Here is a 12,753-nt window from a genome sequence, read left to right as displayed (position 1 = left end):
CTTTATAAAATCTCAAAAAAGAGAGAACCTTACTTTTTTTTTTAAAGTTTCCATTACAGGGGCTGGCAAATGACTTAGGTCACTTCAAACAGACATTAAAAATGACTATCAAATTATTATTATTATTATTATTATTAGTAGTAGTAGTAGTAGTAGTAGTCGTATTAAAAATCCAACCAGTAGTTTTGTCCTGCTGGCATTTGCAAATTGACTGATGATAATCCAAGAAACAAATGTATTTATTTGAAGGCACACATACACACTGGCCTACTTATAATTAAAAGATGCAAATAAATAAATAGTAAAATTAATAAGGCAGCAAAAAAAAAGATAAGATATAATTTATTGATCCCCCAGAGGGGAAATTCAAGTACCACAGTAGCAAAAGACAAAAAAAAAGACTTTAAATTGAAGAGAAAAATAAAAATAATAATAGATAAATAAAAAGATAGAATACGATAAATTTGTTACATCAGTTGAATAAAATAAAGTGACAGACAGGTGGCAGATAAAGTGTCATATTGACCAGATGCAAAATAGGTCAGTTCAGAGCTGGATGTTCATTTTGTTTTGCAGATAACAAATATACCAACAAGACAAACATCGCATACAAAAAAACATAGGCTACACTGGACACTTTGAACACAACACACAATTGAAACGGGGGGGGGACGGACGACGACACTAATCGTCTCACAGTCTTATTACTCTGATCTCATTACTACTGATGACTTGACCCAACCTTTATCCTATACGTGGACCATTTAGACCAAAGTTTCACATGGGTCCCTGCTTTACTCCTTAGGAAGTGAGTCAGTTTTTCCATGGAGTGTATTTCCTCTACAATGTCCTGCCACTGATCTGGACTTGGAGGATCACTTTTCATCCAGTTCCTTGTAACTGCCTTTTTGCATGCAAGTGTCAAGATTTTGAAGAGATAGATGTCCTTAGTTTGAAACATGTCACCAGCTATCAGTCCCAAGAGCGCCCTAACATTTTTCACACTTGAAACTGGCCCTTTTATAAAATCTCAAAAAAAGTGACAACCCTAAATTTGAAAATGACCCAGTGACTCACACTGACATCAAAAACTTGCAAGTAGATTGTTTTCTTTCTTTTTTTTATTTTTACCTAATTCATACTGATTTGGAAAGTTAATGCAAGATTTAATATGTTTTATATGTGTCACAGGGGCTTTTTAATAGAGAATACTGCTCTTTAATTGGGATGTCTGCAGTCTTATTTGGTGGCTCCACTGTTTTAACATCCTGAGTGATGGGTTTACAGTTAAACACACTGCAGAACTAATAGGCCATCATGGACTAAACTAACCCCTAAAATCTGTTTTTTACAGCATGTGAAACTTGATCTGTGCACGAGACCAACGTACGTTTGAGCCGCTTGTTTTTAGCATTTGAACACACAGATGACTTATTGATAGAAAATGTGACGCGCATGATGAAGTGTTGTGTCTCGTGCTCTCCGGCCTGGGTGATGCCTTGTTGTAACGTGACATCTTTTTTTCAGTTAACCCGGGCTGTGATTGGCTGTATTAGTGTAAAACCCGCCCCCTTGATTCTGATTGGTTATCAGGGGCTCGGTTCAACGGTCAGAGGCTGCGCAGTAGGCGCAGCGCTGAAATTCAAATTTGAACAGTTGTTTTCTTGCTGCAGAGAGAAGAGGAACCGACAATTGGGAAGAGAAGCTGAGAGACGCTCAGCTCGCCTCACTACGCCCCGTTTGTGTACACAGAGAGGTGTACGAAACGTATTAAATACAACGCTGTAAAAACATCGCTCGAGCAGTGATAAACTGTCCAACATGGATCCGTTTACGGAGGTAAGTCGACGAGCTAACTTTACTATTAGCTAACGTCAGATAAGTAATGTTAGCATAGTTATCGTAAGGCTGATTAAAACATGCTAATGCTAACCCACCAAACAATAACGTCACAATTCTAACAATGCTTATACACATTTTAAAGGTATGGCTAGAGACTAACTTGTATTAACTCCCATAGTACTTGAACATGAGCTAACGTTAGCATACAGAAGTGTGTAACAATACAATAAAACATGTCACGTGTTGTTTCTTTGTCTTGTCAGTTGTTAGCAGCCACAAAGCTGAGATACAAATGACAACTTAGTAGCAAGAGCAATAATATTTAAACGGCTAAGTTAGCTATATAAAGTTATAGTTTTCTACATGTTAGACTGCTTGGTAAGTAATTTAGTCAGGCTACTGTCTGGCCAGATCCTCAAACAGTAATGTGCTTATCATAACCCCATACGTGTGATGTTTCTCACTTCTCTCAACCAAAACCCCCTCAACTGTTATAAGTAAACGTTATTCAAATGAGACAGCTTTGTCTCCATTTAAGGGAATGGTATGTGTCAGCACTGGAGATTGTCCAACACTTTCCCCCTTTTGCTTGATTTTCTCTCTTTGCCTGGTGCACTCATGCTGTTGTTGCCAGCTAAAACTAGAAATGATTTCCATCTAACAACAGTTCCTGTTACTCCAGTATCCAGGCCAGCGGAGATAGAAATTTTCAAATCCAGGAACCACAAGCAGGAGTGGCTCATTCCTGAGGAATGCTAGTTAAACATGACCTCAGTTTTCCACACAGCCTGGAGAAAATGTGCAGGCGGTTGCAGTGCAGCTACAGGAATGTGTTTGGGCTTGCAGAGTTAACGTGCAGTACAGTAAATCAGATTGTGTGACAAGGCCAAGGGATGGGAATGTCATCTAAAGAAAAGAGGAAAGGGGTGGGGATAAAGAGGGCAAGCAAACAGAGGCTTGTTATCTCTGGTGGAGTAGGATTGTTTTGTGTGTCTTAGGCTGTTGTGTTGCCCGTTAAAGTGTCCCATATAGGGACAGACAATGTGCTGTGCCTTGTTCCACACATTTGTGTTCACAGATATCCAACAGTTGGCCAAAGAGACGGAGAATCAGTATATTTTGGCTAATATGAAAAAAGCCACATGCTCTCACAACACCAAGAGTGTAATTATTAAGAGGTCTGAGTCTCAAATTCTGTGTCTCACAAGCACTGTTGAAGACCAATTTCAATGGCACCATTTAGTCTCACTTCATGTGATGTGATGTGTGGTTTGCTGTCAGATAAACTTGCACAAAGCACTTATTCAGATAAGAGATAAGAAACTGATACTGCTCTTCTGTGCAATAGAAATGAAGCTAAGCTGGGAGGTGATCAGCCTATTGGTGGTCCTAATGCTCATTCAGAACTAGTTTCAACGATGTGTCTGGGCACATCAGAAACCAAATGTGTTTACTGTTGTTCTTAATGGCTATCAGGGGTGGGGGTATATCCTTTCAATATGGGGATAGTGACACACATTTTCAGAGTCTCTCCTGGAAGGCATTCATAGTGTTGCACATGGTTTTTCACATAGAAAGTGCTAGTAATGGTTGGATCAGTTTCAGCAGACTTTTGTAATTTAGTTACTTAATTAGAGGTGGCATTGTTCCTGTACAATGGGTCTGCATCAGTCAGTGGTTTTAATGTTGTTTGTATGTATAAAGCAGTCATTGGAGTAAGGGTTCAACTGTTTTGTTTGTTTGTTGTTTTGTCAAACCAGAAACTGTTGGAGCGGACCCGGGCTCGCAGGGAAAACCTGCAGAAGAAAATGGCAGAGAGACCAAATGCAGCAAACAGACAGATGGTCAAAAGGCCCAGAGAGCCACTGGCTGACACCAATAGTGTGATCAGTGAGCCAGTCGTTGATAAAGGTATGTTTGTTAGATTGCTTTCTGTTTAGATGAGTCTTGCCAGGTGGACTACTGAGTTGCAGCTCTGCTCTTTGCTTATATTTTCCCCATCAATTCCTCCCAGTTCCACAGGTGTCCTCCAAGCCTTCTCCGTCCAAGCGCAGGTGCTCAGAGGAAAATCTCCAGCCTGCAGCTGGCGAGGAAAACCAGGAGCCAGTGATGCCACGAACTGTGGCTCACAAGCTCTCAGATCCTCACACAGAAAAGAAACCCCCGGTGGGCCCTGCTAGCCTTCGAGCTTCCTCATCCCTGGAGAAGACTGCTACCCGGCCTGTTGTCCAGTCTCAGCCAGAGCAGCTGAAAACTGCACAGCCAGAGCCAGAGAAGATGGTTGTCACCCCTGCTCCTGATCCTCCAAGCAGCAGAGAAGCAAAGATGGTGTCTGCCAGTTCAGCCCTGCAGAGCAGCAAGGAGGACCTGGTAGAAGACCCAGCTCCATCTGCTGCTGGCATGAAGTCTCGTCTTCAGAGGCTAGCAGAGCAGAGGAAGTGTTGGGATGGCACTGGTAAGAATATTTTGTGTGCTGTTTGAGATAAATTTGTCTAAGTCTAGATATTTAAAGACTTTGGAAGCATACACATACAGCCCTGTAGAGAAGTGCATTTATTTAAAGCACTGGTCTACAGGATTCCTGATTTTACTGTGGGTTGCTCCCATGATGCTTCAATACTAACTGTAAAGCCAGTCCTACAGATTGTCCCTGCCTAAATCAAACATATTGCCACCTTTTCCAGACACATCTGATGCAGTTCTGGACTGCACTCCCCTGTCCCTGTTAAAGAGACAAGCTGAGGTCCCACTGTCCACCGCCCCCTCCGCGTCCTCAGGAACTCCTTTGGGGAGGAAAGGCAGACTCGCCAACCTTGCTGCCACCATTGGATCCTGGGAAGACGACTTAAGTCATGCTAACATTCCCTGTGCGAATGTAAAAGAGAAGCCTGGTACAGCTGTTCCCAAGATGGCAGTTAGAGATGCCACTGTGGCTACCAGCACTAAATCAAGTGCTGCAGGCCATGTGACAGGCGGCTCAACTGCAAACAGCAGCTCTACATCCAGCTCTCAGGTAGATTCAACTTGGATTGTCTTATTATTCAGCATAGGCAGTTATGTCTGTTCCACTGATTTTACACAAGCTGTCCGCTTCTGTGAATTTGACTGCTTTTTTCATTCTATCTCATTTTTAAAGCTCCTCATTTCATACTCTTTTTGGGCACCCACCAAAACAACCCCTGAAATTGTCATTGCCAAACTCACCACCTGTGTTTGCACAGAAGAGGCCTCGATGCATATTAGTTTAGTTCTGAATGCCCAGTTAGACCCCAAGATCCCCAGGATACCCCGACTTTTGTTGTTTTGACTGTGCTTTATAAATAAAAGGACCTATTGTATGTCTTCTCAGCAGGCTGTGTATTCTCCAGCAAAGCCGAGCCACGTGGGTCTTCCAGGCCCACAGATGGTTGACACTCCTGCAGCCAGACCAACACTTAAGTCAGTAACCATCTCTGAAAAGAGCTCCGACCAGAAGATCACCTTCCCCTCTAGTCCTCAGAAGAGCTCCGTCCAGGGAGCAGCCTTCCCATCCAGTCCCCAGAAGGCCGGCCCCTCCTCAACATCAGTTCCTCAAAGTCCCCTGAAGAATCAGGCCCTCTCCAGGGGCCACAACCTCCCCTCCAGCCCTGTGAAGCCAGAACTTCGTGCCAAGCCCACGACCGCTGGCCCCTCTGTCCCGCAGGAAAAGGTCTCTGCTGGACCTGGTGAGTCATGTTGCAGTTAATTCGGAACTATTTCATAAAGTTAAATACAGAGTGATGATCCAATTTTTTACTGTGTGTGCATAATTCCTGGTAGTATTACAGCTAGATTTGTTTCATGTTTGACGTTTTGGTTAGTTTCCTTCACATGTATGAAGGAAATTGTTTTTCATTCTTTCATTTCCAACAGGTGTGAAATCTTTTCTGGAGCGCTTTGGAGAGAGGTGCCAGGAGCGTAGCAACCATAGCTCTCCAGCAGGGGGCACTACCCACAACAAGACTCCCACTGCGACTCCATCATCATCATCATCAGTCACACCAAACACCAGACTGGTACAGGAGAGGCTCAGAGCTGCACAGGCTGCCAACACAGCCACATCTGATCTCACCCAAAGACAGAAGATGGTAGATGAATGTTGTAGTGCATCTTCTCATGGTTGCAATCATTTTGTTTGATATAAGAAGAGTAAAAGGAGACTCCTCTTTATTTCAGGAGCGAGAGTCTGAGCTGGCTCAGATCCGCAGTCGCTTTCAGAAGGGGAACAACATGTGGAAAAACAAAGATGAAGCAGCAGAAACCAATAAAAACACAGACATCAAGGTTGGCTAGCAAACATCTGACACAAAAATGGCAACATTATGCTTGACATCTCACAAATTAGCCATCATTTTGTATATACTAGATTATACTTAATAAATATTATGCTTTTTAGGAACAACTTGACAAGCCTGTGGAAACTGAAGTTGCCCCATGTGAGCCAAAGGATGAACCCACAGCACCCTCTACTGAGAGACTAGACACACCCACAAAGTGCACTCCTCCAGGTACCCAGTAATATTTCAGATCTGTGTTTCTATTTTTGTCTAGGCAATAGAGTGATCAGATACTAGCAGTGGCAGCTCTTTCATCAATTAGGTTCTTTTGACATCTGAACCTTAAGCTGTGCCTTTTGTAAAAACTAAGGAATTACCATCATTAGCTGTGTTGCTGGCTGAAAAATTCATTTTGCTGTCAAAACTACTTCTAGTCAATAGATGGACCAAACAGCTGTGTTTTACATTATAAAGTGAGAAAGTTAAGTGTGCCCATTGCAAACGTCTTATACGGTGGTTACCACTGATATTGGGATTGTGTTGGTGTGGAAGTGTAGCATCCACCCTCCAGTTCCCCCATGGTTAACACCGCTAGCTCTGTCAGCACTGTTGTATTTTAGTGCTGCTTATGGAGTTAGCACTGCCAACAACCAGCTCAGCCACCTCCATGTTGAGAACTGTGTCCCGACAACTCAGACACTCAGAATGTCTCTTGATTCCCCCGATAAGTTTTCTGCTGTTCAATACCTATATGCAACAACATGCTGTGCAGAAATCTTTGGTACATACTCAGAGACATGTCGGCTAACTGTAGCTTAGAAATCACTTTTTTTTAACTTGAAATTGCCCTGAAATTTTATTTTGTTTTCAGCACAGACTGTATAATAAAGATGGATGTCATGAGAGTTCCCCAGAAGTGAAGCCAAAACATCTCTATTGTCCCCTAGAGGCTGGCTGCTGTATGGATCATAAACCCCACTCCTGTTGTGTTATTTATTTTCTCCCCAAATAGAGATTCTGTCATTTTAGGTAGTTCTTGTCACACCACTGTTCAATTGTTGGTTATGACTAGTTATTTGATGCTATAAAGAGGTGGTTAGATGTCATGATTTAGAGCTGTGTGTGCCAATTGGTCAGACAACGAGAACTCGACACAGCAGAGATTGCTACTGCGCAGACTCTGGCTCCAAATCATGTCACCACCAGTGCAAGATGGCAGCAGCTGTATCCAGTATGTTTTGGCTTCATTTTTGCACAGTGGGAGGAACTGGAGACGCATTGTCCATCTTTATATACAGCAGGGATACTCAGCTTGCTTTGCCTGGGAGCCACTTTTGCAAATTGACAGGAGGAAAGGGGCCAGTTGCAGCAACCTGCACAAGTCAGGTGAATGCAGGGGTGTTTCTAGGATTTGAGGACATTTGGGGCTTAATCCTGGCCTCTGTCAGGGGATCCTCCCTGGCACCTTTTGTGATAAACTAGCTCTGTTCATGCCTATTTAAACTCTCTAGTCTTTAGTGTCGATAAAGTGGGGAAATGAAATGTTTTCTAACATGGATGATGTTGTACAGCAGGTGTTGGGTTGCTGGTCTCGCCTCCAGCCTCAACATCCAGCCCTCTGAGGACTGTCACCCGTACTGAGGAGAAAACGACTGAGGAAACCCCAGAAGAACCTGAGGTGATCAGTGAGAGAGAGATGAATGTGGACCAGTCCATCAACTCTGCAGTTATCAATGAGCTGTTTGATGGAGTACTGACGCAGAGTGATGATGAGGAAGATGAAGATGATGAGGAAGATGCTTTGAATATCTCCTCCATGTCCCTCCTCACTCCACTGGCAGAGACTGTGGCCGCTGTAGTGAAGAGTCCAGAGAGAAGAATGATGGTAAACACCACTCTCATGTACCTTATGTTAGAGTTGTTGTGAGGCAAACGTGTCAAGATGCAGCTTATCAATGATATTTTCCTCATGTTTTTATGCAGACGTCGACACCAGCCAGCTCATTCCTCATAAAGAGCAACACTCCAGACCATGTTTCCAAACCTAGCAAGTTCCAGAGAGCTACCATGGCACGGGCTGCCTCCTCAGATAGTCTTGAGGCCTTAGATGAAGACACACACAAACTGCCATACAGGTAAGCGCTCCCATTTGATTTCAGTTTCATGAATTAGAGTTGGCTGTCCTCGCTGTTGCACTGAATGTGTGTCTTAAATGGTTTTCTTTTTTGTCCTGTGTGATAGCATTGATGCATATAGGTCCACCAGGGTGAAAGAGACAGAGAGGCCCAATATCAAACAGGTGATTGTGAGAAAAGAGGACGTCTCTCACAGGGCAGAGGAACCCAGGGGATCCAGTCTCTTCAGTATCAAACAGAAGATGAAGGTTTGGAATTAACACTTTGAACCTTGATTCATGTACGAGTACAGTACGGGTGTTAAGTTTTCATGTGATTTGATTTCAGTACGTGAAAAAACCGGTACATTTGCTGTTTCTATAGATTCTGACAAATGAGATGAACCTGCAGCAGACGGTCATTCATCAGGCCAGTCAGGCGCTTAACTGCTGCACAGATGAAGAGCACGGCAAAGGATCCCAGGTGGAGGCTGAGGCAGAGAGGCTGCTGCTGGTGGCAAGTGAGTTCATCCAGACAACAGACACAATACTTGATAACTTAGAAGTTATTCACCTTTATTTATAAAACCTGTAACTATCCCAGGGACTGTCCTACTACCTTTTTCTTAATTCACATTTTAAAACCTACCCATCAGGTTCATTTTGAGATCTGAGGCTGGAAATATACTTTTGCGTTAAATTGGCACAGCACTTACAGCATAGGCTCTACATAGATGCGTACCCTCCACCGTAGCGTGCTATAGCACTTCCCCAAAAATCTAAGTGGATATTGCTACGGCACAGACTTCCTGTGTATTTTGTATACCATTCCCTTGTTGGAAACCCAGCTTTTATTTAGTTTTATTTCACAGACAAGAAACTGTGAGGAAACTAATGCCCATACAAAGTCTGCTATCCTCTGGGCTAATTTACACAGTGGAAAATGTCATAGGCTTATGCTAATAACATTAGCATGTTGTATATGTGGGGAAACAGTGTGCGACATTTGTTTTGTCCGTGAACTTTGCGAGTTATATTTGAGCTGAATTTTGTTACTTTTGTTAGATGTTGCTGTGGTTCTCTGCATCATATTTGTGAGTCTGCTAGCTGCTGGGCTAATTTATACAATGTGAAATGTCATAGGCTTATGCTAATGATATTAGCATGTTGACGTTGTATTGTCGGTGAACCTTGTGGGTGAAGCCTAAATTTGTACTTCTGTTTAATGCTGTTGCTATTAAGCCAAGTTTTATGTGTGTTGGTTGAATCAGTCAAACTTTACTATACTCCACAGAAACTCACCACAGTGACATAAAAACCCCACCGCCAACTAGTGTTTCGGAGGTGTAACTGCAGAGCGATGCAGGAACACAGTTGCACAAGTATAAATGCTCACAACGGCGCAGGCCTCATCGAGCTTACGCACAACTATAAATCAGCTTTTATTATTTACTAAATCAGTGTCACTAACAAATCGCATTTTGAATGTGACAGAAATGTTGACAGACAAGATTTGAGACCACAGTTGTACCAAAAAATAATGATCCTACACAAAGTGCTAATGCAATCAAGCTGCTGCTTCCTAGCTGTGTAATCAAGGCTCATAGACATCAGCCTTGTATAAATAATGACAGATAATAACAGACATAGCACCACTACTACAACCTGTCTGTTTAAGGACCATGTATACAAGACTGGGCGACTCCCCGTGGTAGTATCAAAGCTTGACTCTCTGTCCTTTTGACTTTCTTAGCGGAGAGGAGGGAAGCGTTGAAGGCAGAGCTGGACCGTCTGAAAGGAGACCCAACAGGCCAGAAAAAGGCCACTGCAGCACCAGAACCTGCCGGCATGTCTGCCTCCAAGGGCTCCATCACCCTGCAGGAGTTGCGTCTTCCTCTCAAGGCAGACTTTGTGTGCTCCATTGCCAACAAGCCAGGTAAGCCCAAAATGCATATGCCACACCAATTTAAATCAACTCCCCACTGTTGTTCAGCATTATCTCCAGACATCAGATGGCACTAACACTCAGTATTACACATCAACAAAGATTGCTAATGACAGCATTGTTTGAAATCAAAGTAAAGAAGACGACCTTCAGAATCGTGTTTTGGAGGCCATTTAGACGTTTAGTCCCAGGTTCCTGAGTGTTTGTTATACTGATGGTTGTCTGTCAGCATCAGAAGAAGAATGTCAGGATCAATCTGTATCATTCTGTCTTGTTTCAGAGTCAACCAAACATTCCTTCTTCATGATGATCCGTGCCGGAGCAGAGAACACTGTGGCCACACCATTAGCCAGCACACACCGCGGCCTCAGTGGGGACACCCTGGCTTTCCCCACCAAGTTCACCATGTAAATCCTGCACTATATTAAAAAGAAATGTTTTTATTACAGACAAGAGAGTTTGACTTGTTTAAATTCTGTTGATGCTAATTAAAATATTTTGATCTGATTCTCTACTGGTGTACTTGAATATGATGGTGTTGATCGTGATTGTTGATTAGTGACGTCTCTTCCTCCTCACTTGCAGATCTGAAGTTTCCAGTGACTTTACAATCGACATTGAGGTCTATTGCTTGGTGAGTGTCTTACAGCAGAGTTTCAAAATTTCAAAATAATGATGCTCAGACCACATAACTTTACATTACTGTTTTAAACACACACACTACAGCTATGTTAGGCAGGCACTCATTTCCTCTGTTTTCCAGATCTACTTCTTCAAATCACATTTGAGTATCTGTGAAACTAAAATCTGCAGAATTACTGACGACAGATTCATTATGACATCCTCAGGTGCAGAAGCGTGATGTCTGCAGTGACAAGAAGAAGAAACCCAGCAAGTCAAAGGTAAATCCCCAGTTGTTGTTTTTTTCCTTTCCAAATGGAAAACACATTGTCAGTCAATGATGGAGCATGCTTTCATACTTTGTGTGTGTGTGTCCAGATGTTATGGAGACAGGTTCATGAGGCCCATGATTTGTGTATGTCGGTATGAACAGTTTTTGTGTTAAATCCCTCACGTGTTGGTGGGTGTGCACTGTGTGAAGGATGTTACTGGTTCTCTACACAGCTTCAAGTGTCCTTTCATTTGGTGGAGAGGAGTGTTAACTGGCTAGCAACAGATCTGTCCCTCAGACACCTGATTATAATCTGTCGCTCCATTTCTTCTTTCTGAAGCAAATCAACATTATTTGCTTTTATCTCACCAGGCTATCACTCCAAAGAGATTCCTCGCCATCACTGTAAGTCTTTCAAATTTACTTTTCACTGACCAACACACTTTTTTAATATCAGAAGGTATGTCTTATTACTTCTCATCTGTGTCTGTGTTTTTTAATTTGTTGGTTTTGCTTTTTGTCTTGCAGAAAAGTGGCCAGACTCCAGGTAGGTCACGATATAAAATCAGTCTAAAGCTGTTTCCTTTATGTCTTTTATCTTATTATTTTATCCTACACTTCCCACAATGCAACTGAAATGCACCTCTTGATCATGCCTGCACTGCCTTGTAAATGCTCCAGCTGTTTGGACTTACTCTCCTACTTTGTAACACACCCTTCCTGTTGTAAATTTATTGTCTCTAAGCCAAAGCTGATCATCAGGGTTACTTTCTCAAATTTTAAACAGAAGACATTTTCCAACTGTTTCACTTGCTGAGAAGTACTCATTAGAAGAAGTAATCTTGATGAGTTAAAGTGGTGGATCGCCCCTTTAAGCTTCATGTAAGGTATTAATGATGTTATTCTTTCTCTGTGTAGTCGTGGCCAGTCCAGGAGGCCCCAACGCTGTTCGCACCAGTAACTTCGTCCTGGTCGGATCACACAAGCTCACCCTGTCATCTATTGGGAAAAACAAATTTCCTCTGGAGAAGGTACAGAAGACATTAATGTCATCTTTTCATAATGTCATGTCCTTTTTTTCACAGTCCCTTTAGTGCATTTTAGTTTTTCTGCATTCTATACATGGCTGGCCTTAGTCTAAAGCAGAGCTGCAGCCGTTAAATATTTTAGTAATTGCGTATATTACCGATTTATCCATTAATTATTTGAGTGATGGGGTGGGAAAGACTTTTGCTTCATTAAAGAGCAATTGTAAATATATATGTAAGAGAAAATAAGACGGGTCTCTAAAGGTTCTGTATGCAACATTTTGGAGCATTAAAAAAGCAGCAAACCACGATTTGCTGTGTAAAGATGTAGTGCAGTACTGGCGTCCTGTGCTGCCAGACCCCCCCGCTCATCCACCGATGGGGGTCACCAGGTTTTGTGCCATTTGGCAGACTTTTGCCAGTGGATAATCGGGAAGCTCCAGGAATTAGTAGGCCATAGGGAGGATGAGCGTTGATTATTTGCATTTAATGTTACTGCCCCAGGTTGCAACAACACAAAGCTGGTTGGAAGTCAACATATTTAACATATATTCTTTACAAGCTGTCATTTCAGTTAGCAAACATTGGACGTCTGCTTTCTGTTGTGTCCATCATGCTGACACAATGATGTTGTAATG

General features: G+C 42.6%; 1 protein-coding gene across 3 annotated transcripts in view; it reads left to right on the top strand.

Moving 5' to 3' along the window:
• The first annotated feature begins 1,651 nt into the window (after positions 1-1,651).
• anln (anillin, actin binding protein) overlaps positions 1,652-12,753 on the top strand; it is a 13,444-nt gene continuing 2,342 nt past the window's right edge. Inside the window, exons 1-19 of one of the 3 annotated variants that reach the window (XM_049602768.1) lie at positions 1,652-1,839; positions 3,603-3,753; positions 3,857-4,297; positions 4,527-4,855; positions 5,195-5,546; positions 5,734-5,948; positions 6,037-6,144; positions 6,257-6,368; positions 7,709-8,022; positions 8,121-8,272; positions 8,379-8,520; positions 8,636-8,771; positions 10,004-10,186; positions 10,476-10,602; positions 10,781-10,829; positions 11,044-11,097; positions 11,460-11,492; positions 11,616-11,634; positions 12,006-12,118. In XM_049602768.1, coding sequence (XP_049458725.1) covers positions 1,822-1,839; positions 3,603-3,753; positions 3,857-4,297; positions 4,527-4,855; positions 5,195-5,546; positions 5,734-5,948; positions 6,037-6,144; positions 6,257-6,368; positions 7,709-8,022; positions 8,121-8,272; positions 8,379-8,520; positions 8,636-8,771; positions 10,004-10,186; positions 10,476-10,602; positions 10,781-10,829; positions 11,044-11,097; positions 11,460-11,492; positions 11,616-11,634; positions 12,006-12,118 — 3,048 coding nt within the window. In that variant the 5' untranslated portion in view covers positions 1,652-1,821. Of the gene's footprint in view, positions 1,840-3,602; positions 3,754-3,856; positions 4,298-4,526; positions 4,856-5,191; positions 5,547-5,733; positions 5,949-6,036; positions 6,145-6,256; positions 6,369-7,708; positions 8,023-8,120; positions 8,273-8,378; positions 8,521-8,635; positions 8,772-10,003; positions 10,187-10,475; positions 10,603-10,780; positions 10,830-11,043; positions 11,098-11,459; positions 11,493-11,615; positions 11,635-12,005; positions 12,119-12,753 lie in introns of all 3 variants that reach the window. The other 2 variants (XM_049602767.1, XM_049602766.1) reach the window with 2 other exon arrangements.

The sequence above is a fragment of the Epinephelus fuscoguttatus genome, linkage group LG17 (assembly GCF_011397635.1).
Source record: "Epinephelus fuscoguttatus linkage group LG17, E.fuscoguttatus.final_Chr_v1".
NCBI lineage: Eukaryota > Metazoa > Chordata > Actinopteri > Perciformes > Serranidae > Epinephelus > Epinephelus fuscoguttatus.
The sequence above is the reverse complement of the archived record's forward strand: the minus strand, read 5'-3'. Positions and strand labels throughout refer to the sequence as shown.